The sequence below is a fragment of the Mya arenaria genome, chromosome 1, assembly GCF_026914265.1.
Source record: "Mya arenaria isolate MELC-2E11 chromosome 1, ASM2691426v1".
Classification (NCBI taxonomy): Eukaryota; Metazoa; Mollusca; class Bivalvia; order Myida; family Myidae; genus Mya; species Mya arenaria.
Window position 1 is genome coordinate 62,520,066 of NC_069122.1, and position 25,167 is coordinate 62,545,232.

At 35.9% G+C, this 25,167-nt stretch overlaps 2 protein-coding genes across 17 annotated transcripts in view; one reads left to right on the forward strand and one right to left on the reverse strand.

Moving 5' to 3' along the window:
* The window catches only part of LOC128240553 (bifunctional 3'-5' exonuclease/ATP-dependent helicase WRN-like), a 31,704-nt gene extending 30,050 nt beyond the window's left edge, over positions 1 to 1,654 (forward strand). Inside the window, exon 25 of one of the 2 annotated variants that reach the window (XM_052957228.1) lies at positions 944 to 1,654. In XM_052957228.1, the coding sequence (XP_052813188.1) occupies positions 944 to 1,126 (183 nt within the window). In that variant the 3' untranslated portion in view covers positions 1,127 to 1,654. The remainder of the gene's footprint in view (positions 1 to 943) is intronic. The other variant, XM_052957237.1, reaches the window with a different exon arrangement.
* A 942-nt stretch (positions 1,655 to 2,596) lies between these two features.
* Positions 2,597 to 25,167, reverse strand: part of LOC128237607 (tyrosine-protein phosphatase non-receptor type 4-like) — an 83,860-nt gene continuing 61,289 nt past the window's right edge. For 10 of the 15 annotated variants that reach the window (XM_052953281.1, XM_052953274.1, XM_052953268.1 and 7 more), the window contains 11 exons: positions 11,729 to 11,818; positions 11,358 to 11,501; positions 10,752 to 10,821; positions 8,817 to 8,977; positions 8,054 to 8,144; positions 7,673 to 7,740; positions 6,966 to 7,241; positions 6,114 to 6,262; positions 5,127 to 5,262; positions 4,808 to 4,853; positions 2,597 to 4,600 (listed from right to left, as the gene is read on the reverse strand). In XM_052953281.1, the coding sequence (XP_052809241.1) occupies positions 4,560 to 4,600; positions 4,808 to 4,853; positions 5,127 to 5,262; positions 6,114 to 6,262; positions 6,966 to 7,241; positions 7,673 to 7,740; positions 8,054 to 8,144; positions 8,817 to 8,977; positions 10,752 to 10,821; positions 11,358 to 11,501; positions 11,729 to 11,818 (1,272 nt within the window). In that variant the 3' untranslated portion in view covers positions 2,597 to 4,559. Of the gene's footprint in view, positions 4,601 to 4,807; positions 4,854 to 5,126; positions 5,263 to 6,113; positions 6,263 to 6,965; positions 7,242 to 7,672; positions 7,741 to 8,053; positions 8,145 to 8,816; positions 8,978 to 10,751; positions 10,822 to 10,901; positions 10,972 to 11,357; positions 11,502 to 11,728; positions 11,819 to 15,039; positions 17,279 to 18,964; positions 19,197 to 25,167 lie in introns of those variants that run through there. The other 5 variants (XM_052953199.1, XM_052953218.1, XM_052953205.1 and 2 more) reach the window with 5 other exon arrangements.

The window sequence follows — 25,167 nt, forward strand, 5'->3', positions numbered from 1 at the left end:
ATATCATGTATTGCATTGAAACATTGAAATGTATTCCCAGATAACACTTTTTTGAATATAATGCAAATTATGGGCCTTTATTATTTGACTTAGACATTCTGATTAAGGTTTTGCATGTAAGCACACATAGGTTAATATCTCAGCAATTACTTGATGGATTGCATTGAGACTTTATACAATGGTACTCAACCATCCAATCTAATTAAATAACCAAGTAAGATAACTCCAGTTTGCATTAAATTAAAATAAAGGCCCCTTTTTTATTCCACATGGAAATTCTGGTTAAGGTTTTGCATGTAACCACTTTTAAGTCAATACCTCAGCGAATACATCATGTATTGCATTGAAACTTTACACACAGGCTCCCATCTATTTAACCTTCTTATTTAATCAAGTAAGATAACTCTATCTTTTATAATTTATAATTTTTCCCCCTTTATTATGCGACTTAGAAATTCTGGTTAAGGTCTTGCATGTTAGCACACATAGGATAATATCTCAGCAACTATTTGATGTATTGCATTGAGACTTTATACAATGGTATTCAACCACCCAACTTAATTGAATAACCAAGTTATATAACTGTATTTTGCAAATAATGGCCCTTTATTATTAGACTTAGAAATTCTCGTTAAAATTTTGCATGGAACCACATTTATGTTAATGTCTTAGCACACCATGTATTGCATTGAAATCTAATCTAACAGTGATCCATGCATGTTTTGCCTAAACGTTTCAATCCTTACATTGAAAGCGGCGAATAGTCGAGCGCGCTGTCTCTGTGACAGCTCTTGTTATTCATGAATTTGTATGTTGGTCTCGTAAACTGAAATGTTTTAAATATGTGTACTGTTTAAGGTTTAATTATCACATAAAAGAAACATATACTTGTACTATAAACCTATTTTCCAATATTTTAGATTCTTCATTATGTATTTTGAAGGATAGCCAGAACTCACAACGTGAGAAGCAGTCCAAGGTAAATTCCGAGAATCCCTTTATGGCCGGTTCCAGTCCTGCTGCTGATAATACACAGGGAACCAAGCGCAAACTTCCTGTCTGGATGTCATCGGGTAGTCAACCGAAGCTTACCAAAAAAATGAAGTCAAACAGCTTGTTTAGATAGCAGTGCACAACATTTATCATGTACCATATATTCCTTGTCAAATTATCATGTACCATATATTCCTTGTTCAATTATCATGTAAAAACGATGTAAAGGTGTTGTTGTTATGAGGTAATTAATAAAATTATCACTAAATGATAAGTGATGTTTCTTTTATATGTTATCTGTTTTTTTTGTGTGTTATCAGTCAAGATTACAACCCATATGCATTACAGAGATGCGGAGACAAGTCCAGATTATTGTAATCGTTAAGACTTTTAAATTTGATCGTACATGTGTTATGGTCATTTTGATTGTGCATGTGTTATGGTCACTTTGATTGTGTGTTATGGTCACTTTGATTGTACAAGTGTTAGGGTCAATTTTTGATCAATGATTTCACAAACCATTATAATTATAACCTATTTCCTTATTTCTGATGTTGCCAGACTTATTTACAATCTTGATTCTAAAGCTTTGTCCATGAAACACCAGCTATTTTAAGCCATCTGCTGGATTTTATCATATTGTTAAGCATTGTCCATGAAACACCAGCTATTTTAAGCCATCTGCTGGATATTATCATATTGTTAAGCTTTGTCCATGAAACACCAGCTATTTTAAGCCATCTGCTGGATATTATCATATTGTTAAGCTTTGTCCATGAAACACCAGCTATTTTAAGCCATCTGCTGGATATTATCATATTGTTAAGCATTGTCCATGAAACACCAGCTATTTTAAGCCATTTGCTGGATATTATCATATTGTTAAGCATTGTCCATGAAACACCAGCTATTTTAAGCCATCTGCTGGATATTATCATATTGTTAAGCTTTGTCCATGAAACACCAGCTATTTTAAGCCATCTGCTGGATATTATCATATTGTTAAGCATTGTCCATGAAACACCAGCTATTTTAAGCCATCTGCTGGATATTATCATATTGTTAAGCATTGTCCTTTGACCTCATTTGCTATTTTTGGAATCTTGAGCATGATACCCAACAAGCCAAAATACATGAAAACTGACCAATACCCTCAAGGTGTGCCCTTAACCTTTGATCCATATGACGAGCCATCTCTTGAACATGGAAGTTTGTGCCATGTTATTTTAAAATATAATACCTTACATAAATGAGTCCCTTATTTGTGTATATAAAGTTGATGGGTCTGTTTTGGGAGGTTTGGATCGGCCAAAAACATTATATGGACCGCTGAAATCATAAAAACTGGATTTTTATTAAAATACAAAATCAAAAGGGTTTTCTGTTGGTTGATCATGACCAACATACTAAATTAGAGGTCCCTGAGCCAGAAAGTTCTTCAGATATTAAGCGGAAATTGTGGGAATGGACCAACAGAAGGATGGATTAACAGATGGTCCAAATACTGTATGCTTCCATTTCGGTGCATCAAAATAAACAGTTTGTAGGCAAGGCATTCCATGGGGAACATTTGGATCTATGAATAAAAGACAAGTTGCTGTGATGGGTTTCATATCAGATTTTAATATTGCCAAATATGCAGACAGATAAAATAACAATCACTTCATTCGTACATGACAATTTACAGTCTACCAGTCACAGTTATATTAACTTTCATGAAATATGTTCACCATTATGTACAATATACAATATTAATATATAGTTACTAATCTTTATACCATGTGGGGTAGAATGATATGATGATCTATGTTACAATGAGAAGAGCATGCTATGCTCCCTATTTAATGATTTATAAATTAAAATGCAGTGTAAAATACATTTGTAAAACAAATTTTTATCAGCCCTGTTCAACTGTTTTGATCAAACAATTTTAACAACAGGAATGATTTTTTTTACAGAAACTATAAAATTGTCAACATACAAAATGGGTTTATTGGCATTTTGTTACTTGTGTCACTATATTATATCTTTCCATTTTGAAAGGTGTCCAGTGGTAGCCAATCATCAATGCCATGTCCCCGCAATTCATATACGGTTAAGTACATAAAAAAAACTGTTGACTATTTTTTTTAACTGATGGCTTTTCCATACACATATCCATACACATATTTGCATGAAATTTCCTGTGAGTGATTTTTGAACATATATATACTGAAATACTTTTACAAAATATTAAATAAGTTGAAACTGACAGGTTGGATCGAGTTTCCATAATTGGATACAATTGACGCCAATGGAGACAGGGAATGGCAAAAGAATGTCAGAAAAATAAAGTAGGCCAAATAATGCAGGCTGTAAAAACTGTTTCCCCAATGGGGTAAAACTTGAGGCTTATTTAAACCAGAGTAATATGCCTTGCTTCCCACAAGTAAACCATTGGGATCCTTGTGAATATCTTCGTTTGAAGTTATGGAAAAAAGAAGTTTAAGTGTTAAGTATACCAAGAATATTATAGTATGAACTAATTAATTCAGAAATTCTGTTTGTATATGTTGGAACAGAGAAAGACATTTTAAATACAGTACAGTTCTTAATGAATGAGTTAAATAAATAACAAATGGAATCAGAAAATAAAGTACAATCACAGAAAGGCTACATACAACTAAATAACACAGAACATGAAAAACAGTGTAATGATCATTACACAATGACACTGACCACGAATGTACGGAAAATGTTGGTCAGTATTTCTCAGACTTAACAAATAAACTTAAAGGAAAAACTTGCTGCAATTTCTGTTTCAGATGAAAACTGGCCTTCTTGGCACTTATCCCGAGACAATAACTTAATAGTTTTCAAAATTCTTTCATTGAGATAGAACTTAGTTTTTCTAGTTGGTTTTACATATCAGATAGCATTGAAGGTAGATTGTATATTCTTTACTCTTTTTCACAGATCAATCAAGACTGCGATACAAATTAAAACATTATTGCACTATGTCTGTTAAAGTATATAAATACAAGAATATATTTCATTATAAACTCTATAATTCTTTGCACAGTTTCCAAAGAAATAATCTGTGCAAATATCATTTTGACAAAGCAACAGTTACAATTATATTGATAAAGAATCTCAGATCATCTCCCAACATTTCAGTAACAGCAAAATAAATGTATACATGGTGATGTAAGCAAATGTTGAATTATCACAACTGCCCGGTCGGTCAGCGAGAGGCCGAGTACCCCGAGTCCCAAGTACGCCTGGAAGGTACGCAAGTCCCGTCTACACACCGTCAACTTTACATAATGATAAAGTTTGTTAGTTCTGTAATACACAACACATAGGTCCATATCCTAAGCACTAGAGTTGACATCCCATCCAGATGAAAAATCTCCCATCAAGGCTTTATACCATTCCCTTTGCTCTTCAAGAGGAGGATGAAAAAGTCCCCATACGAAATGCTGAGTCACTGCAGGGAATGGTGGGTGGGGCAAGAAGCACTGTGGCGTGATGTCAATGCTTGGTACAAGTCAGACAGCAGTTACCATAAAGGCCGCCATTCACTATCATCTCTGCTGATACTCGGGCAAAGGTTCCACTATCCGTTCTGAAGTTGAAAAACATTTATGCTGAAATGCTGCAATATGTAAAAATAAACTGACAAACAAAACTTTGACCTGTTGTATTTGATATTAACAATACCTTAATACATAATATTACAATTTCGTTACTTTTATATGTATATGAACATCTTTTTGGTTTCTTAAAATCTAATTGTAATATACTTTGTCCTTATTTTCAATAGATTACTTACCACTAAAACACCTAATGATTGCTTCACACACGAATTTGTACTGGTTCTGAAAATAAAATGATACAAGGTCAAATACATGTTATTCTTGTGGAAGAAAATGAGACACTGCATATGCTTAGCACCCCAACATTAAGGCAATAACGATGAACACTGTTAAACACCTCAAAGTTTCATACAAAACATCCTTTATAAATACTTAAAAATTTGTGTACATCTTTATTGGGAAAATTGCTCCAATTAAGGGCCAATACAGTACTTGAACTATTAGCGCTACTTTTTTCTCCACAAAAACCCTTATTATTAAAGTTTGGCGACATACGGGAGTCTGTATAAGCATGGCTCGCTGGTCCCTCATCTGGCGCACAATGGAAAGAGGGAACACGGGCTGGTTTGCCTCAATCAGACACATGGCCGTCTCCATGGTGATCAACACACCCGTCCGCCCAATACCCGCACTGTAAACAAATACATATGTATTTAAACAACCAAGCCTAAATGGACAACCTTCTATACAAACTAGTCCTAACTTGTAGTTTATCAACATTTACGTGATGTTTTGTACTATTAGTGTATTAGTGTATTTACATGTATGTCTGAAAACACATTTATGACATCGTCTCCAAAAATGAGTCCTTTGAATGTATTAAAATTACCAATAAAAACCAGAATAAAAAAACCCATGGGATAATCAAATAAAACTTTGAACATTTTGTGAATTTCAATGGGAGATGAAAAGAATCCAAGTAGCACTGATTGCCTGCTTATTAGGCACAATATTGAGCAAAAATGAACATGGCTCTTTTACCTTCGCAGGTCTCATTTTCGCTGATGTCACATATGTTTATGGCAATAAGCTGTATATGCTTTCATCTTTATTAACTCTGTGATGTGTTATGTTATAACTATACATTAAGGATACAAGGATTCCATTCTAGCTATCCTACATACACGTATTTCTGACATTATCTAACAACCATTCATATCTATCAAGAGTCATTCTGGATTAGTAAGGGAGTGTCTTAGACAAGTGTAAATTGTTTCCTTGATATACGCAATACAGAAGTGATAGACAGACGCCCACCCTGGATGTTTGGCAAAGCATTATCTGAATGCTTCAAGCAGAAAGTGCATTAATGATAACTGATGCACATTGACATGGCAGCCACAAAATCAATACATCCAACTTGCATTCATGTGTTAAATGGGTGTACGAAAACTACTTCTGGGATTCTTGCTCACAAATGCTCCTGTAATTTAAAAAATGCTACCTGATGATGACGTTTGTATAAGCTCACAGACAACCTACCTGCAATGTACGACAGATGGCTCCACAACTCCCACACGTTTTTGTCGCACCTTCACAACAAAGTCGAGGAAGTCTGCAGGATCGTCAGGCACACCGTGGTCAGGCCACGATATATATTGCATATGCGATATGTGACGCTCCTCTTCTGACTGTAAATATGTAAAAGTTCATTATCTGAACAGGAACAGTAATTGTAAACACTGTCATGACAATCCTATGAAGGACGAATATGACGTTATCAGATTTTTATAATCGAGAATGTGAAGACATCAAAACTATCCTTCAGAATGTCACACTGTTATAGATTGCATTTATATTCAATCCCATCATAACTGACGTTCATTGATGTACATGTTAGTCCCTGTTCACAAACTGTTCCTTACGTTAACAAGAGGAAAGTCACATCTATTTCCTGTATGTTGTGGGAGTAGATTTTCGCAAACAAGAAAGGATTGTGGACAGTGAACTATAAAAAGCAATAATATTATAAAACGTGTGATGTTTGGACATCCTTTGCCTTAATGATGTTTTCGCAAGGTATTTGATGTGTATTTTCTAGCTTGTAGTGTCCATTTGTGGTAAATTTAAACTATGAACTATCTATGGATTTCAGCAACTTTATCACTGACGTAAAGTGATAATAGAAGTTCCACAATCCTTCCATAAGCAATTTAGAAATCACTAGTATATACATGTACTGCTACAGTCTTCATATTAGAGATGTACATGTGATCGCCATGGCACGTTTTAAAGATCGCCATTGACTAAAAAAAAGAAACCCCTAACTCAACATTTCCTGACGCATTCATTTGAAGACGTAATCCACCAATCTGATGAGGATTAAGAACCTACCTCGACGTTTGTAAGGTTGAACTCCCTAAATGCAAACGAGGGTGACTTCTCCTCCTTCACACAAGTGATCTGGAGATGGCCGAAGTCTGAGGTCTCGTACAGCCCGGGCCAGTACTGATGACACTTGATACGCCCCTTCTCCACCTCTGTCGTCAACATGACGACCAGTGATGAGTGCTGCTCCCACACCATCTGCCAGAAGTCAACACACGTCGTCGGTAGCGGGCCCTGCGCCGCAATGTACCGGTTCACAATCCCAGACACAGGGATCTCCATCTACAATGGCAGGCTTTGAATAAATATCATGGCAATACTGTTTTGATTTAAGACCTCGTTAAAGTCTAATTAGACATCTCATCATCTTTATGCAATAACTCTATGACTACATCTATTTCTGCAAACACTTAGTTGGGTGACAATTCATTTTCTAGTGTACAATTTATTGCCACAAGCATCAAATTCAACAAGTCTCCTCACATGATTTGAACTCTGACAAGATTGTATCATGATTATCTGTTTGCCTCCTACACTAACATGTAACATTTCAATAAACTTATCAAAATAGATTTATATAGTTCCTAGACCATGAATATTGCCAAACTTGAAAGTCTGGTAGTATTCCCAAGTCTGCCATGAGTTATTCATCATCCTATAGAAAATGACAATATAACAGTAATTGTATGAGAGAGGATGTATTTTCTACGTACATTTACATAATTGGCATTGATGTAATCTCCGTTAGGGCCACTCTTTATCAGCACCCTTGTCTGATCATCTGTAAACAGTAAAACACATATTAACATGGCACCTTTCAAGGACAAAAAGTTCTTATTTGTTTCTCCCAGTAAGCAGGGATGCATTTAAGCACCATATTTATAAATGTAACAAACAACACTAAATAAGCATGAAGTTAAGGCATTTCACTGTAACCACAGTGAACAGGCATTCTGGAGATTTTCTACATCCATATATGGCATATCCTCTGTTCTAATACAACATTCCATGGACACATGCACTACTATTCCATGGTGAATTAACTATAATCCTCTTCCTCTGTGTTGTACTACAAGGGTGTGGTGTATACGTACATGGGGAGATGTCCCGATATCTGTTCTTTGGTACATTGGCCACGCTACGGGCCACATTCATCGTCATCCCTGGCTTCTTCCTGTACAGTTGCTGAAAAACAAACACATTTTTATGTTATACAATGATGGCTCACAAAACACTGGCTCATGAAAAACATTGGGGCTATAGAATGGTAGCTCAAAGATATGTTTGTCCAGTTACTCTATCTGTGTTTGTCCAGTAACCCTACATATATGTTTGACCAGTTACCCAATCATTGTTTGACCAGTTACCCTGTCTGTGTTTGACCAGATACACTACAGATAGAATTGACCAGTAGCCCTACAGATAGGTTTGTCCAGTTACCCTACATATATATTTGACCAGTTACCCTACAGATAGGTTTGTCAAGTTACCCTTCAGATAGATTTAACCAGTTACCCTACAGATTGGTTTGTCCAGTTACCCTACATATATATTTATTATTTACCGTACAAATTGGTTTGACCAGTTACCCTACAGATAGGTTTGACCAATTACCCTTCAGATATGGTTTAATAAATTAAAATAGTGGACAGAAGGACACACAGGTGATTATTATAAAGCACCCTATACTTTTTGCATGATGCAAAAAATTCATAACATTATTCAAGTGGTTTAAATTCTCTAAGTTGGGAAGATATTAATCAAATTCATTCTAGAATACAATTTTCCAGAAGCCTGTAATATATCTTCTATATTATCTTGATTACATCACCCAACTTTGCACATAGGAGAACTTACTTCAAATTGAGCAAGCGCAGCACCACTTTCGAGGCTCTCCTCCAGTAGATGTAGGGAGTTGTCGAGGGCATTACCGCCACTATTGTTAGTGATGAGGTACGACTCCGGGTCATACACAAACTCCTCTGGCTGGTCATCTGAAGCATCGTCCGTCATGTAAGCTGAAAATGAACAAGCTAAGTTAGGAATAGAAAGAGAGAGATTTTTTAATCTATTCAGTTCAGATGTTACTTCTTCTTCCTTTTTATCAAGAACAGGTGCTGATGGTAGAACCCAGAACTAGCATCCACTTTGAGACATTAGCAGAAGGCATTAACAGAAACGTTTTGAGTGAGTGATTATGCACACCTAGAGAAACATGTTACCTTTGAATACTTCATTGAATCAGCCAAATAAAACCTAAATTGTTGAAAGGATCTTGAATGTTGTCAACATTAACCTTTTCTTAATAGTAATTATCTGACAAAGATAGTAAGTAAAACTTTTTACTTAAGCCTCTCTTCAGAATATCTGTTCACTAAGGCCCCTTTTTTAATGTTCACTAAGGCCCCTTCTATAAATTTTCACTACCCCTCTTAAAGTAAAACTTTTCACTAAGGCCCCTCTTTTAATAAAACTGTTCACTAAGGCTCCTCTTTAAGTAAAACTGTTCAATTAGGCGCCTCTTTTAGTGTTCACTAAGGCCCCTTATGTAGTGAATAACAGCCTTACACCAAAATATCTTCAATATCTCCACGGACCTATAAACCATGGACTGGCAACTGCCCGATATCGGTGAAACGATAAGAAATAATAATTTACCCACAATCCTTAGCGCGCGCTTGGCAAATATCAGAAAATTCCGCCGAATCTCCGATCGGTGATTAACGGCGATCTTCGGTTATTTCCCCCAACTCTGCTTATAATGCCTTGTTCGTTATAGATTTAATTATAATTAATAACTGTGATTTTAATCAGATTCTATTGGACTATTATCAACTTAAATGAAAGTACCGCGCATTTCAGTCAATTTTATTAATGTTTTCCTACATGTATATATTCGGCCGATGTCGAACGTCTCGAAAATGACCACACGGTAAGATCTCGGAATGAAATCCCGCTGCACGCATGAGTTTGAGATTATCCCATTTACACAGATGAGAGTCGCCAATCCATGGTTTATAGGTCTATGATATCTCTAAATGAATGTTAAACAGTATATAAAAATTATACCCTTGTTTGTAAGCAAGGGTAAACCATTACCAATTTCAGGAGCTCATGTTAGTCACAAAGTTAAAGAATATACAAAATGTGCTAAATATTTGTTAGAAATTTCAACCATTTAAAAATAAGTAATCATGTAAGTTTACATCAATAAGTGGCATTTCTTCCAAACAATGGTAAGTTAAGAGGTATTCACATGGTTACAGGGGTTTTAAGTTATACGGTAATTTATGGTTATAATTGCTAGTTACAATGGAGAACAATGGTCATCAATACTTATATAGTTTGCTACATCTGTGTGAAGTGTCATGAAACATGTCCTCTCAGTTTCATGTAAATATTACAAAAGGTTTTTGAGATATTACCGAAGTTCATATGACTCATGACTTTGACGTTGTTGCTGCCAATAATTTCAAAACCAACGCTATGACAATAACTCAAAGTTTTTGGTTTTGGAAAAAACAGACCAACAAATAATATACCACATTCGTTCAGTTGTATTGTATAAAAGTTGAGAAAATCTTCTTGGTGGTAGGGACACACAGGGTTGGGTTAAGAAAGTCATGGGAAGTTTCCTTGAAATATGTTAATTGTTAAATACAAAAGGAATAAATAACTAAATATCAGCCAAGCAGTTAAAGCACAACCTGGGGTTAAAACAACAGTCATTACACAATAATACAGCAAATCAACCAGCCCAAATAAGCACAGTTTCTTTAGTAGCATACTTACCATTGGGACGAACGATCAGATTTAGCTCTTTGGTGCGCGTCTCCCGCGATAGCCTTATAAATTTCACAACCTGGGGAAATGGCACAAAAGAAACAAAATGAACGAAAAGGAACAGAAAGTAACACAAGTTCACCGGCATGCGTAACTTACCATTTGGTCGAACCTTTAGCACAAGCTCACCAGAATGCCTTTCACGCGAGGCTCGAATAAACATGACAACCTGTCAACAATACATGGCAGGGCATCAATTCTCTACATCGCATTGGGAATCCTTACACATTCTGGCCACTGATCCAGATACACAAACTACATGCAAATTCTTAGTAATTAATTTCTTTGAAAAAGAATTAAAATAATATTCAGTGATCACAGAATACATTTAGAAAACCTTTCTGTTAACTGTGAAGCTGTTCGTTGGGATCACAAATATTTTCTTCATCACAAACAATTTAAGGTTCTTATGAAATGTATATACAACATTATAATTTCATGTTAAAAATTTAATGACTGGCAAACTATTTTATTTCAACATTCCATGTAATTGTGATTTATTTAATATAACAGTTTCACTCTTTCTGTCAGAAGCTAGTTTCCTAGGCTGTGTACCTGTTCATGTGTGTGTTGGGAGACATCCCGCCCGTTTATATATAGCACCTGGTCACCCTCATTCAGCCGTGGGTCAGCGTTGTCTGCGGGCGTGTTGGGCGCCACCCTAGACACAATAATGGGCATGCCCTGGTCAGCCCCACCCTGTAACACATTTAATTATATTAATGAAAGTCAAATTGGTTTTTAATTAGTATACAGAACATGGAAAACTTATTTCACCCAAATACACATTTACTGTACAACGTACTACTGGGAATTTATTGTAATTCTGTATGTAAAAATAATTGCTCTAGAAATTTTGACTTGACATTATTTCATAAAACAGGGTAACAAATAAAGAACAAAGGAGCTTGGCGCGGGATAGTGACCTTGACATTGAAGCCAAATCGTCCCTGGTCATCGGGCATCATCCGGATGGTAACCAAACCCTGTCCATCAAGGTAACCATTTGAGCTCGGCTGGAATTACACAAAATATAAACATCAATGATACATTCAAACAATCAAAATTAGGTTCACTGCAAAGAAAATGTTATTACTTCAAATAATCAGTAAAATTCATCCATCCGGCCAAATATTATTTTACATGTTAACCATTGTGACAGCGAATCTTTAATTATTATCATAAAAATATACACATGATTTGACAAGGTGAATTATCTCCGCCAACATATCATTAAACAGCAATTTAAAACAATTAGCCTGTTCTTGTCAAGGGCAGATTGCTAGACCTGACGACAGCCAACACAATAGTCATGAACATGTCAATGTCTTCAGTAAGTCGGCTATTTTAATATTCGGTTCTGTCTACTTCAGTAACCTTCATTTCTATCCAAAGAACCCTTCTTTATCATTTCTTGTTCAAATATGAAAACTTAAAGCAGGTAAAACACTGTGTCGGGTGTCAGAGAATTGGTCTGGCAGAAGTTTTTACCCTGATAAAGTCTACAGAACAAACATTCCGATCTACAACTATGTAGTTCAAGTTGGTCTGTCAATACCGAATGGATGATAGTTTATCCACGCTATCATAATTTATACACTATTAATTCATGTAGAGCAAATATTATTCATATTCCGGTTTTGGAGCTACCATTTAAACTGTTAAAAGATTTTCGCATTTACCTTCCAGATTGGTTATTCAACAAGTATTCAAACTTTTTCAAAAAAAAATTGTTAACAAATAAAAAGAACTATGCAATTACTGGTTCATTAATTATTTCTATTATAATTCCAGAATGCCATCTTAAAGAAGCAAAGCTATCATTAACTGTCTTGGCAATTATAAACTCAGATAAATGGCATTTGAGCCTTTCGAACACTAGCAACTCTGCCATTTGTATTTGTGGAATCTGATGTTATATCATATTCCAGAACAAAAACACTGAATCATTCCTGAACAGCCCACCAGTGGATGAACACGCCCACATTGAGTTTCACCCATACCAGTCAGGGAGTGTTCAGGAGTTGATCTCAGACAGTAACGTTTGTACCTACACAAAAATGGTATAACATTAGACAAAGTAAGGAAAACAATGATGTAATTTAATTTTAACTATTTGTTTAGTTTATCATTTGTTCAGAAAATAATATACTTTCTTTAAATATTCTACCATTGCTGTGTATTTCGGTTTGGCCCTATTTGTACACATATTTCAGAACTATGGAAAACAAAGATGTTACTTAATTCACTTAATTATTTTTTATGTTTTCATACAAAACATTGTACAACAGATCAGGAAGGCCAAATAGTAAATAAATGGTTTGGTTAAGGTTATAAAATGTTGTATGTTTTTTTTTTTTTATAAGGCTTTATGTTACAGCATTATTGTCATCATTGGAGAATGGTGTTAAAGTTATATTCTGTGAAGAGCTTTAAAGGTTTTAAACCACATATTAAAACACCCACTTAAAAAAAATTTTTTTTGTTTTTTTACCAACTGACTATAAAAACGGTAGTTTTGGGCGCCTATTTCGTAGGTAGGTTCAGGTTACCCGAACCAAATGTATTTTTGTTTATGCCTAAGGTATCTTGAAAAATTAAGTACTGGTCTTTGTCATCCCTCCTATAATTTCAAATAAAAAATGTTTTGTAAATGTAGATTTGGGAAAATTCCGTTCTCACAATTCAAACAGGATAAGGAGAATGGGAAATGTCCCTATGACTGTTGACAGATGCCATAAGGGTAGCTAGACCAGAATTAATGTGCAAGCCCGCTTTGCTAGGGGGAGGAGGAGTGGGGGGGGGGGGATGGGTGATGGGGGTCATGCTCCTGCAATATTCGTTATAATGCAAGATGTGCTTATGTGTGTTTCCCACTATATACGTAGAATTTAAAATAAAAAAAGAAACAAAGAAAATGCTGAACATGTTCACATTTTAAATTTGTTTTCTTTTCTTTTACCATTTGTGTTAATCAAATGTAGGCCCAGGCCTGTACTGCCTCTGTGTAGCTACACCAGTGGATGCACTCAAACTATGTGGCATAAGGCGTAAAATGAATGTAAAATATCACATAAGAATGTCAAAACCTAAATAAACGAGCGACACGATTCTCTTTTGCATGCATGGGTGATCCTGTATTAACTGACTCATACAATACAAACTCTTCCTATTTTATAAAAATAGATAATAATTACAATATGGGTATTAAATAAAGGCTGATAGCCGAAGATATCCCAGTCGTGTCCTTCAAAGACAAAAACACACTTTATATAATTATCTTAACTACCGTAATCGAAATCAGGAACAGTGAGGACTACACGCAAAGACTAGTTACACACTAAAATTCCAACAAAATTATAACACTTGATATACGCAGGAAATTATAAAGTACATGAAACAATTTAATCTGAAGTGCAAGCCAAGGATGTTGTATGGTATACTCTTATTCTTAAAAATATTATATCCTTGATGACTATTTTTAGCATTGTTAACATTGCCATTTCGTTCACTTAGTTCATTCAAACTATTAAATGCAAATAGATGGCTGGCTGCCGCCTTCTACCATTCATTGCAGTTGCATGCGGAGACAAGCTTAATACCTGTGACAGTTTTATCACCAGCTATGATAAATAAGCAGGCAGGTCTCAATATGATGTAACAGGACCCACCAAATATTCCAGATATGTGTAATGCCAGGGCTGCATGAAAGCCAGAAAGATCTATCACCATTTTAAATTTTACTTCACTTACAACCTTCATGCTGTCATCCCTTGATTAATTTATTATGCTAAGAATGATAAATGGAAGAAATATTATCCACCAGCAATATGAAACCCATAAGCTTCAACTGTTTGTCCACAATACAATGCCTTTATTGACACAGAAATTACCATTGTCTTTATGCTTATGCAATTTTACAACTATTAAAAAAAACAGAGGGTGAATAAGGAAAAGTTACTGCACCCGCGGTTATGAAATTATACAGGAGCGCTGAAACAGGCTGTCAGCATGAGTGTCACATTTCAATCACGAGGGCAGTGGGTGACGTAGTAAGGGCTTTGTACAACAAGGACAACATCCAATAACTACATGCAGTATAAATAGCTGTAATTTATATAGATGCTAGTTACTGAAGGGTTAAGCTCCGCCTTCTTATAACCATTTCAGTATGGGAGTTAATGTATATATGGAAACACTCTCAAAGATGGTACAAAATGTTCATGGAAACCTATACCTGTTTCTCCTTATGTTTATGGTGTGTTTCAAGACTAGGTTTGGGCACACCGACTAATCCAAACACAACATCTGAACCAACTCTACACTGCTTGAGCACAATATCTCCGGATCTTCCACACAGCTTACTTCTTGCATCTATCACAATCTTGTCTAAATCAAGTGTTTGGTTACTTTTTGCATCCATTGCAATCTTATCCCCTTCATTTATAGTTACTTTCTTTGGCACAGAATGTAAATTTGAATGTTTTATAACTTTTTCAGAAGGTGGGTCTGTTCTTTGGTCAGCTTGTTTATTTTGGTCCTTGGAGGAAATATTTGGCACAGATTTAGATTCATATATAGCACCTTTGGTGTGTGTATTCCTACTTCTATGGAGATCATTTTGTATATCGATATTGGTATGACTGTGTACATCAGCACCAAGTTTGCTTTGAGCACTTTCAGAACCATTAACTACTATATTTGGCTTAACATATGCCAGTTTTCTAGCACTTTGAGCAATTGCCCTATCCCTGAATGTCAATTTCATTCTCTCGTCTTTATTTACCAGCGGTCTTTCCCTCCTACGAGGTCCTGACTTGGAGTACAGGGTTCTATTCCTGGACAGAGCAGCGTATTTCTCTTCATCAGACCTGTTATCACTGACAGGCTTGTGGTCTCGTGCACTCGCCCTTCGCTCCAGTTTCTCTCTGCCTTTACCAAGCTCCTGTTCCAGATTGAGGGCTGGATCATCGGGTATTGTGGACTCCACTCGGTTGTGCCTGTCAGCTTCATATTTCTGTCTGACATTTATCCGAATTTGTTCATGAGTACCTGCATTATACCTCCGTATTGTGTCAGGGTTTCTCCGCAAATTGGATGCAGATTTAGACAGCTGAGAGCCTTTCTTGTCCCTGAGATGACTTGCATCCTCATCTCTTTGTCGGTTAAGGGCTGTAGCAGACTTGGATCTACCCAGTTCTTGGCCTCTCTCAGAGGTTCTACTTCTACCATCTCTGACCACATCAGTAGTGTAACTGCAACTTTGTCCTTGGATAGTTCCCGTGCTGCCACCCTGATTATATGCTATGTCATTTGGAAAAGTTCTATTTCCAATTACAGCAGAATCCAGAGAGTGTGCTTGCTTAAATGTATGTTTACCTGTTTTGTCTGACACTATGTCTTTGTCCTTAGTGCCAACTTGCTGATCATCCATTTCATCTACAAATCTTACATGAAGATCACTGGTTGACTTTTGCCTAAAGATACTTTCAAACTTTTGTTTCATTGTTTCTGAATTCTTCCTCACATGTTTGTATGTTCTCAACTTTTCCAGTTCCTTTTTCAACAACTCTGACTGAAATTTGGCATCAAAATGTTTATAAACACCGCTGGTGGTTCTAATAGGCAGCTCAGATACTGAAGCCCTGGGCCTTGAAACTCTTTGATGTTCAACTGCTATACTTTCACGTTTTTCTTCTGGATTAACACTTTGGACATTAACATATTTTTGCTGTGCATGTTCAACTTTTCCCTCCTCTGAGCCACTATCAAGGCTTTTACTATGGACCTGATGAAACTGTTTGAGCTGTTGGTCCAAGTACCGCCTGTAGTTGTCTGGTAGCCTGGGCTTCGGTGGGGGTACCTGTGTTTCCGCATCAGCTATGTTATTTACACTTAGAGAGATAGCATTTGCTTGTTTGTATATCCCATGCTGGTATGGGTGAAATCCAAACTCTGTATCATCATGCTTTGCACTTTGACCAGTAATTGTTTTACTCTCTCTTCGCACAAACACCTTCATTGAAGTCTTTGGTTTGTCTGTTTGCCCTTGTAACTTCCTTAAGAATGTGTACCTGCCACTGCCAGCTGATACATCCGAAAATGACCTTGGCCTCTGTGTGGGGTCAAGGTCATGCAGTGAATAATCATTATTCATTTTATCGCATTGTGGTACTGAAGACTCGTAGGGAGTTGCTCTGTCACAATTAACATTGTCAAACACATCTTCCAAGGCAGCTTCTGGTGGATATGAGTCTGATATTTCAGCACTATGTTGAGACAGTTGGTCGTCATGGTTACCAGTTTCTTTAGAACTAACTTCCATCAATGTCACATCCTCTTATCCAATTCCAGTGTTAGTGAACAATCCCATGTTGGCAGACAGGCACTAATGTTTTATCTAGCAGTTTTAAAAGTTTGAGATCACCTGCTACTTTTGTAAAGTAGGTCTTCAATAGTTTTTGTCTAAAATTGAACTGATTTGTCAACACTTGCTGTTTAAATATTTGCTTTAACATATGGGATGTTTAATGAAAATTTATTTCTCTTTTGTTTTCTTTTCAAAAAAGGAATGTTCTTTGTATGTTCAAAAAAACACCTGTTGAGATTTAAATGAATGAAAAGAAGTGTTTAAGACTTGCCCAGTTTGCTATTCGTGGGTTTAAATATTTACTTTTGTAAATGCTTGCAATTTTGTGACGAGTGTATATTTATTCATTAAAGCCTGCCGTGCCAAATCACATAATTCTTACAAAAAACATTCAAATGAATACAAAATCTGAATAAGATAAAGAAAAAAAACCACATGTAACTTAAGACATTCTTCTAAATACACAACAAATAGTGAAATATTCAAACAGCAAGATGAAAGATTGTTCAGTGCCTTATCATAAATAATTTAATGAAGTTAATAGCTTAATGCATTATATCGTACATTTTGCAATGCAGTTCATTTCATTTAAATCCAAGTTGTATGAGTACTTTACACCATGAACATAATGGGAACTCATGATAAATTGATATGGAATTTAAAACATTTAAATCAAAAGTTTTGAAGAGAAAATTGTTTAGGGGCTAGACAGCATGTCTGGGAAATCAAAAATCACATTTATTTGACGAATTTAATCTGAACATCTAGCTTGGGTAATAATATTCACTAAGTATCATATTTCAGGTAGCAAATTTAACCAGGTAATTGCATAATTCATGAAAATTTCTCCAGTACTCTGATGTAAAATGTATAAAAAGTTGGTGCTTTATATCTATAAATTAGAAGAACAAAACAAAAAAGAAGCATGCCTTATTCATATTAAAAATGCATTATACAAACATGAATGTTGAGAAACACAGGACCGGCATTTATAAAACATCATCATTTCCTTAAACTCAAGTCATTTTCCTCATTCAAGAATGTCACTGGTCATATTAAAAAAGTTCTTTATCATGTCAAAACTACTTCATTTGCATATACCAGTACATTTATCCAAACTTATACTTCTATGTCAAAAAAATGTGAAATGGTGTGTTTTTCTTTAGTCAGTCATTAATTTGCATAATTTGAATAGCAAAAATGTCACGCTGGAATCAGTTATATGTATACAGACTGCATACCATGAAATGTTTTGTAAAGAAAAGAAAATTGGAACTTAAACAACAGTTCTCAAAATCCATGTCAGAAACAAACTTGAAACTGTAACATAGTTGTATAAAGCCATTGCTTCTACTGTGATTGATAACATTAGTTCTTCTTTGACTTCATCATTCACTGTATAAATTATAGTTTTCATCCAGTTGACGCCTCTAACAAGTATGAAGGAATAAAGAAAAGAAACCATTTGGTGGGTTTTAAACCTTTACGACCTAAGGAATTTATGGTCATTTCATGTGCTCTGTGAATATAAATATTATATTAAAGTTAAAATAGCTGTGGCAATTAGCGAGGCGGTGTGTAAACATCAATATTGACTGATATCCGCGCTCCATAGGTATGGTACAGTTATTATTGATGTTTCACTTTCATATCCTAAATTAAGGCACCGAACAATCTCTTAAGATAAAAATTATGTTTTTGTATTTTTCTATCAAAAATAATCTTCCTTGTCAAGTTTACACATTGACAGATTTCACAAAAAAACATCTTTTCACAATTGAAAAGCACACACATACACACTCCAAGTTTTCAATCCTTTTCAAAATCCACACGTCAACAACTGTGTTTCACAAGCTCATTTCAAGAATAATCCACACTCTCGTATGATATTCAAAACATTCAAATGACATGAAATTCATCTTCTGACGCTTAATTTAAGTGAAGCATGACATCTTGAGGTTTTCACTCAGAACATTTTTTATTTAGCTACACTTGAATTCACTTCAAAATAATATGGCAGGTCAAGTAGGGTAACTCTCAGCCAATCAGAACTTCTGTTGCACGGAGTTATATCACAATTAGCCAATCATGTTTACTTTTACACTATGTTATCACTTAAAGGAATGCAAGGGCCATGAATGCACTAGGTGCTTTAGAAATGCAAACTTTCAATGTGTTTATTCATGTGGTGTAAAATATTATCAAAAGCTGTTTTATATTACAGTCTGTCAGTTTAATACGGTTTGGATAAAGGAAGTCCTACAGAACGTTTATGGATTGAAATATTTTCAGAATAACTCATCGACATAAAAACATCGTTTAATATTAACAAGCCAGTGTGGTTAGGCAACTGGAAAGAAGGCAGTTTTGTACTTGTGACAAATTTTCATGCACATACTGAGCTGTAAATGAGAAATATGTTCATTTTGAAAACTTTATAAAGAATGTTGAGTATGAATATCATAGCTTTAACATTAAACTATCCCCAAAAAACTCAAATGTTGAACATCTACTCTACTAGAAGAAAAGAGGTTGAGGTGCTGCTATGATATAGGTGTCCACCTCTCACCCAAGGATGATAAGGTGGTGCCGCTGTGCCCCAATTGGAATAAGATACTTTAGCTTGTTTCTCGCTAAATTAGGGCATGGAAAACAGACTCGATAGTGATTTACATCGGCATATACCTGTCTTCACAATAAAGCTTCATAGATGACAGAATGTACCTTCAAGGATTAAAACAAAAATTAATGGCACATCAAACAGCTGCCAGGGTAGCAATGTAAGAATTCACCTGCAAAACCTTATATCATACTAGGAGCATTCATTTGAAGTGGCAACAATATCACCCGCCTGCACATGTATAGCATACCACTGGGAAGCATATTTAGTCTTCTATAAGCCTATCCAAATTCTTCATATTTTCCACATATTTTAATGCGATTTTAAAGGAAACATACCATTTCACACTGACTGAAATGTGGCTGAATCTGGTAAATATATATCTGAATTGAACAAAGAGCTTCATTTAAGTTTCCAGACTTACTTTGTAATATCACAATAGAAAATAAAAACAATCTAGACAACATGTATGGGGAAAAGGCTATTCCATACCGTACTGTTGCAAGATGGGTATCTTTGTTTAAGGAAGGTTACGAAAGAGCATTAAAGATGAGCTCTTGATGAGACTGGCTGGCTGATTTTGGCGACATTTGAGAAAGATACGGATATTGTCAAATCCATGGAAAAACAAGTTATCTGACTTACAGTGTAACAGTTAGGAGACACATTAAATTTAAATATTTGAAAAAGGGAAAAAAACAGCAAGGTCGGCACACATTGCATACCGCACTTGGTAACCCTTGAATAGACACGTGTTGATAAGGCATCGTCATTGCTCTTTAAATTTAAAAACACTTGGCAGTTAAAAGATTGCCACAGGAGATTATATATGGCATTTTTTTTCAGCCAAGTCCCTGCAAAGAAAATAATGAGTGTCCCGAGATTGCTAGGTGCAGCTGGAGTTTCAACTCAACTTTTTGACAGCGATGGGATTGAAGCCCGATCCCCAGTAAGGGAGCACAGTAGTGTCACAGGAATACTTTATAGGGATAATGTTCTCTCTGCTGTTATTGAACACTTTTAAACTACATGTCCCCATACTGGAGTGCAAAGTATTACCACATCATCCATAGTAACAGACCAAGCCTCTTATCGTAAGACTTCTGGTTGAATCCCCAGATCAAGTTGTGTCTGCATGAACGTTGTTTAGAGACATGCAGTTCAGTTTGAAGTGTCTTAAACCAGTGCATTAAAAGTATGCCAAAAAGAAAAGTTTACAAAAGCATTTTCTGACTGGATTATAAGGTGCAAAAAATGTGTAGATGCCAAAGCTGAATATTTTGATGGACTCAAATATTTGTTTCTGTCTGTATACAAATTATAACAGTAATAAGCACTGCTGTTGACACTATACTCATAAAAGGCTCCTCGTCTTCCTCATAAGCCTCTAGTCTCTAGTGCAGACTTGACATAGCATTGCTAGTGTTGAAGTAATGAACATGTAAAACATCTAACCATCTAACCACAGTCCTTTCTTACTCAGTTTAATTGCCATCCAAAATACACATAATTTTAAACCTACACAAGTTTCACTCAATAAATCTTGAAACAGTAATCGGGCGAGAGTTTTGTCCCTTGGATTGCTTGTACGTTTGCCAGCTCAGAATGTTATTGCACAAGTACAAGGCCAAATGAATAGCACAATCTTATCATTATTTGTAAAATCAGGTAATGGTTATTTTAACTGACAACAGATATCTGCTCTTTTCACATTACATATTTATCACAAATTTCCAGGACATCTTTATACTTTAAAACTAATAAATGAATTTTTGAACATTTTCGCCACGAAAACAACCCAATCTATTCCCAGTCTTTGGGGTATAAGCATTGTATAGGCACTTGGTCTTTGCACATTTTGAATTTGCTAACACCAATTTCAGAAAAAAAATAATTTATTCTTAGTTAAAGGCAAAGACAGTTCAACAACTCCTTCAACATTTCAGTGGCATTTATAATCATAAGGTCACTACGGTAATTATCCTATCTAACCCAGCATACTGGTACTCACCTTTGGTAGACCAAGATAATATAACTCCTCCTCAAACACTTCCTCATTCTGAGTTGTGTCCCCTGAGTCTTTGAAATTATCTCCCATGAAATCATCACACAAGCTGTCATCCGTCGCCAACTTTCTGTGCAAGTGACGGCATACTGGAATCATACCACCCTCCTTATTTGAAGTCTCCTTAAGCTTATCTTGGTCAAACTGTGATTGAAAAGATGCTAGCAATTCATTGTGAGAATCACATTTTTTTATTGTATTAGAAGGCTGACCTAAGTTATCACACTTTTTCTCCAGCCAGTCTATACACCCCTTCTCTGTGGAGTACCTGAAGCTGTCTTTATCAATCCTGAGTTTCCGTGACGACTTTGCAGTGCTGTTACGACTTCCTGACAACCCTGAGTCTGACTGAGATTGAGATCGTAAAGTGTCACTTAACACATCTTCAATCCCTTGATCATGGTCATCCACACAATATTCATTGTCATATTTCCTACTGGCCTGCTTTCTGTAGCTAGTTCTTGACTCCAAACTGTGACTTTGTCTAGCTCTCTCCACACTTACACTGTATGCATCAATCCAGCCACAAACACTGTTGGACACTATCTTACTGTTATTGTTCTTGTCGGAAGCTATGTAGGTACATGCCACTACATGGAGTGTGCCCTTGTATCGCAGTTTTATCTGTCCATCATCAGTTTTGCAATGTTTAAGGCTTGTCTCATCAGCACATTCACACGTCCCTACACCTTCAGAGAAACCAGTCTTAAATGTTTCGTAGCTACAGTAATTGGGTATGGTCGCTTCTGCGCCTGACATACTGCTTCTGGTTTTGATTCCTGGCAACTGTTGGACTAGTAAAGACTTTGATGAGTTTTAAGTAATTCCTGCCGTCAGGAATTTTTCAATAGCAAGTATTAACAGTTACTGTCCTTGTCATAAATAACAATTTATTCCTAGTTTGATCTGAAGACCAGTAAAATTGAATTTCAACCTATCAATGAAAAACAACAGGGAAATTTAATTACAGAAGAAGAGAATTTGGCAGATTTGAAACTTTTCCGTCTCTCCCAGCAGACAGAGTACAACAACATTAATTTGCAACTCTCCCCCTCTCTCGCTGTCTGTTGTTTGTGTATACAGGTAAGCCTGTGTGTGTATGTTGCTAATTACTCGCCCCCTCACAGGTGTGCATGCAGTCAGTCCCACCTGAGACGTGTAAAACAACATCCTCACTCAGGCACATACACCATCATTCATCAACTGTACAAGTTGGTGGCCAACAATGGTATGGGAGCAATTTGTCAATTATAATTTAGTGTCTACGATCATGCTTCCACCGATGGGAACACTGGTAGTATTCAAATGGAATCATTTAGAAACTGCTTTAGAGGCATTTCGTGCTCAACACTAAGAACATGCTGTTTTAATTGTTTCAATGACCAAAAATAAACACTAACTATTACTTCTGGCATTATGTTCCTCTTGCTACAGAAAGTGAAATAAGAATAGCTGTGATGTTGATATTTTTGTCTTTGAATAAACTAGATCAAGGTGCTTCCCAAATATCCATACAACCAAAGAAGTTATATGTAAGAACCCAGCCAATTAAGAAACAACTCATTTCAGGATGAATGAAACCATCTGTAGGTATTCTGTCATGTTTAGGGCCCTGTATGAAGACAGACATAGTTCATGCACACAGGATAGAGGCAAAGACTCGTACAGTAGTTCTGACTGGTGCCAGAAGGGAGAATTTCAAGACTCGTTAGAGAAATCCAGGTCTAATCTTTGGATCTACTGATTGAAGGCAGGCCAAACTATTTCCGTTATCATTTAACAAATTGTAAACCAGGAAACTGAGGGTAAACTTCACTCGAAAAAAGCATAACATTTATTTCTTAAAGCCAAATTTGATACTTAATCTTGATAATGCTAAATAAATAATCGTTTTTCGTGACAATCATGAAGATAATTTTCCTTTTAAAGTCCTTGAACTCTGAAAATTTTAAATAGTATTCAATGTTTACCAAAACAAAAATAGAGAGCGGAGCTTATTCCTGTATAAGGGACTTAAGAGGTTTTTTGGAAATAAGGGCCAGAAGGGTCTGAACTTTGAAAGAACTTTCCAAACCTAATCACACATTTCAAAAGAATATGAAAGGCATAAGGAATCAGAAAAAATGTGAGAAGATGAAATACTCTTGAACACCCAACCTACAGCATTACAAACATAAGCATGGCCATACACTGGTAACACACAATATGGCACTGCCAGGATACTGACCACACAACAAGGCACTGCCAGTATACTGACCACACAACAAGGCACTGCCAGTATACTGACCACACAACAAGGCACTGCCAGTATACTGACCACACAACAAGGCACTGCCAGTATACTGACCACACAACAAGGCACTGCCAGTATACTGACCACACAACAAGGCACTGCCAGTATACTGACCACACAACAAGGCACTGCCAGGATACTGACCACACAACAAGGCACTGCAAGGATACTGACCACACAACAAGGCACTGCCAGGATACTGACCACACAACAAGGCACTGCCAGTATACTGACCACACAACAAGGCACTGCCAGGATACTGACCACACAACAAGGCACTGCAAGGATACTGACCACACAATTGGCAAGTACACACAGGTCATTAACACTTGTCAAGAGCGGTATTCAGCTACAACAAGGCACTACAAATATCACTTTTCAATTTAACACTGATCCCTGCTGTTTTACTTCATGAAAAGATGGTATTTCTAAGCACCAACAAATCATCACATGACAACAAAAGAAAGCAGGACTCATCACCCTGTCCCACAAATCATGCTATCATTCAAACAGAAATATTCCTTTCAATAGAGGTATCAAACATTCAAACAGAAATATCACATTCAACAGTACTATAAACACAATGATTCAATGTTCAATTTTGAACTGTTTAAAGAATAAGCGTTTAAATTAAGTTCCATTGATTTCATTGATATTCTATACTTCCAGCAGATCATACGAAGAACATGTCTTTGACTTATCAACTTTTATATCACTATTTTATACAACATGTTTATTTATATCAACAATATTACAAGACATCTAAACCCTAAAATGACCACTGACTTCTCAACTTTTTCACCCAAGAGAAAACCTCAGTATTAGTAATAAACTAAACATTAAACGCTTATTCAACAGCTGTATTTATGTATGATATTTCCTATTGAATTCAAAACCAAAACCAATTTTCATGTCTATCATTTTGTATTGAAATTACAGCCAAAAAGTAATGAAAAGGATTTTATTTCCAAAAGAGAATAAAAGGTTTTGTATATCTTCCCCAAATCGTTTTGCAGG